Here is a 1,716-nt window from a genome sequence, read left to right on the forward strand (position 1 = left end):
GTTATTACGCACACAATGCTAGCTATACGATGGGCTATTTGTTTGTTATTACGCACAAGGCTAGCTATATGATGGGCTATTTGTTTGTTATTACGCACAAGGCTAGCTATATGATGGGCTATTTGTTTTGTGCCCACATTGTTATTACGCACACAAGGCTAGCTATACGATGGGCTATTTGTTTTGTGCCCACCATAGTTTTTGAAATCTGATTTTTAATGTTTTATAAGCCTAGAGACTTACCACTGAGCCACATGGGAGCCAATAACAAAAGAAATTTAACACTCACACTTGTTAACAGCAGACTTTTATAAGTAACACTATTTAACAACACAAATACTATATGCTTACTCTCAGAGTTTCAGTGGTTTTTGTTTTTCCAGCTGATCAGCAACACATCTGTCAAAATAATCCCACAAAGTAAGATGGGTAAAAAAATCTTAAAAGTTAAAGTGTAGGTATGTGTCTCTAACGGCATGTTCAGAACATGGGTGCCTGCAGGAAGAGGCAAGAGGGGGCATTTGTTCCCCTTACATTTTACAAAAAATTGTATGTATTATGATGTAAACTTAACACTGTAATTAAACTACATATTTTTAGTATTTTTTATTAAAACTGTAAATTTGTGTTTAATCACACACAACACATATTCTTTTAGCCTGTTGACTTACACTGTAAAAGTTGATCCCCTATATATGCTTTGCCCCCATCCCACTTGAAAATATTTCTATGGTTCAGAAAAAGGGAGTCTCTTGTAAAGTTCAAGATTAACCATAAAATGTAGTTCAATTATTAATTATTACTTTAAAACTGAGTTCAGGATTTTCAACAGTTTCAGTAAGCAACCTATGAATATATTATAGATTTAAAGCATGTTTTTATAACTTTTTCTGTCTATTTGATTCTTTATTCTCATGTGCTAGCCCAATTCTTAAAACAATAACTTACTCAGTATTAAAATTTAGTCATGTTTTATATTAGAATAAAAATTATTGTTTAAAACATGAGCTGTGGAAGAAAGGCAGAAGACTTCCAAAACATAGTCAAGTAGCCATCCATTTAACGATTAACTCGATAATGTTTAAAAAATTTTACTTAGTTTACAATGAAATGCAATATGGCTGTGGCGTAAGTGAAAGCTAACCATTTTGATGATAATGATTCAAATACAAAAAGTTTTAATTTTCATTTACATTAGGCCTAATCTAATCAACTTAAAATCCTCACTAATATTGAAATGACTTAAAATTTAAAGCTCACTTTACAAAATTAATGATAATGTTAGTAACAACATACAAATAAATATATATAAAAAATATATCTGTAACAATCAGATTTAAATTGCAATATAAACCAACTTGGATAATTCATTTACTTGACAATGAAGTTACAGTTGGTTTCCTCCAAGATGGCCTTTTCAGACATAATATGTTGCTGCTGTCTTGTCTCCACTATCTGTCGTTTCTTCATCACTTTCAGGGCAAAAGACCTGGATGAATCGTTACCTATTCTGACCTAAAACCCAGTTACATGTTATTCAAACACACCTATTGTTCCATCATCTAAACTAAACTAAAACTATTAATAAATACATTTTTAAAAAATCTTAAACCCAACCCTTGTCATTTATGTACTTATCAACTTTCTCATAAACTCACTTAAATTTACTGCAACCACAACATCTTAAGGCAACCCATTCCAGAGGCCAACCACCCT

At 31.6% G+C, this 1,716-nt stretch overlaps 1 protein-coding gene across 1 annotated transcript in view; it reads right to left on the reverse strand.

Moving 5' to 3' along the window:
* The window catches only part of LOC106477228 (cGMP-dependent protein kinase, isozyme 2 forms cD5/T2-like), a gene marked incomplete at its 5' end in the record, with an annotated part of 6,586 nt that overhangs the window by 1,887 nt on the left and 2,983 nt on the right, over positions 1 to 1,716 (reverse strand). Inside the window, one exon of the mRNA XM_013937820.2 lies at positions 1,376 to 1,515. Within this exon, the coding sequence (XP_013793274.1) occupies positions 1,376 to 1,515 (140 nt within the window). The remainder of the gene's footprint in view (positions 1 to 1,375; positions 1,516 to 1,716) is intronic.

Source organism: Limulus polyphemus, unplaced genomic scaffold, assembly GCF_000517525.1.
Source record: "Limulus polyphemus unplaced genomic scaffold, Limulus_polyphemus-2.1.2 Scaffold13481, whole genome shotgun sequence".
Lineage (NCBI taxonomy): Eukaryota > Metazoa > Arthropoda > Merostomata > Xiphosura > Limulidae > Limulus > Limulus polyphemus.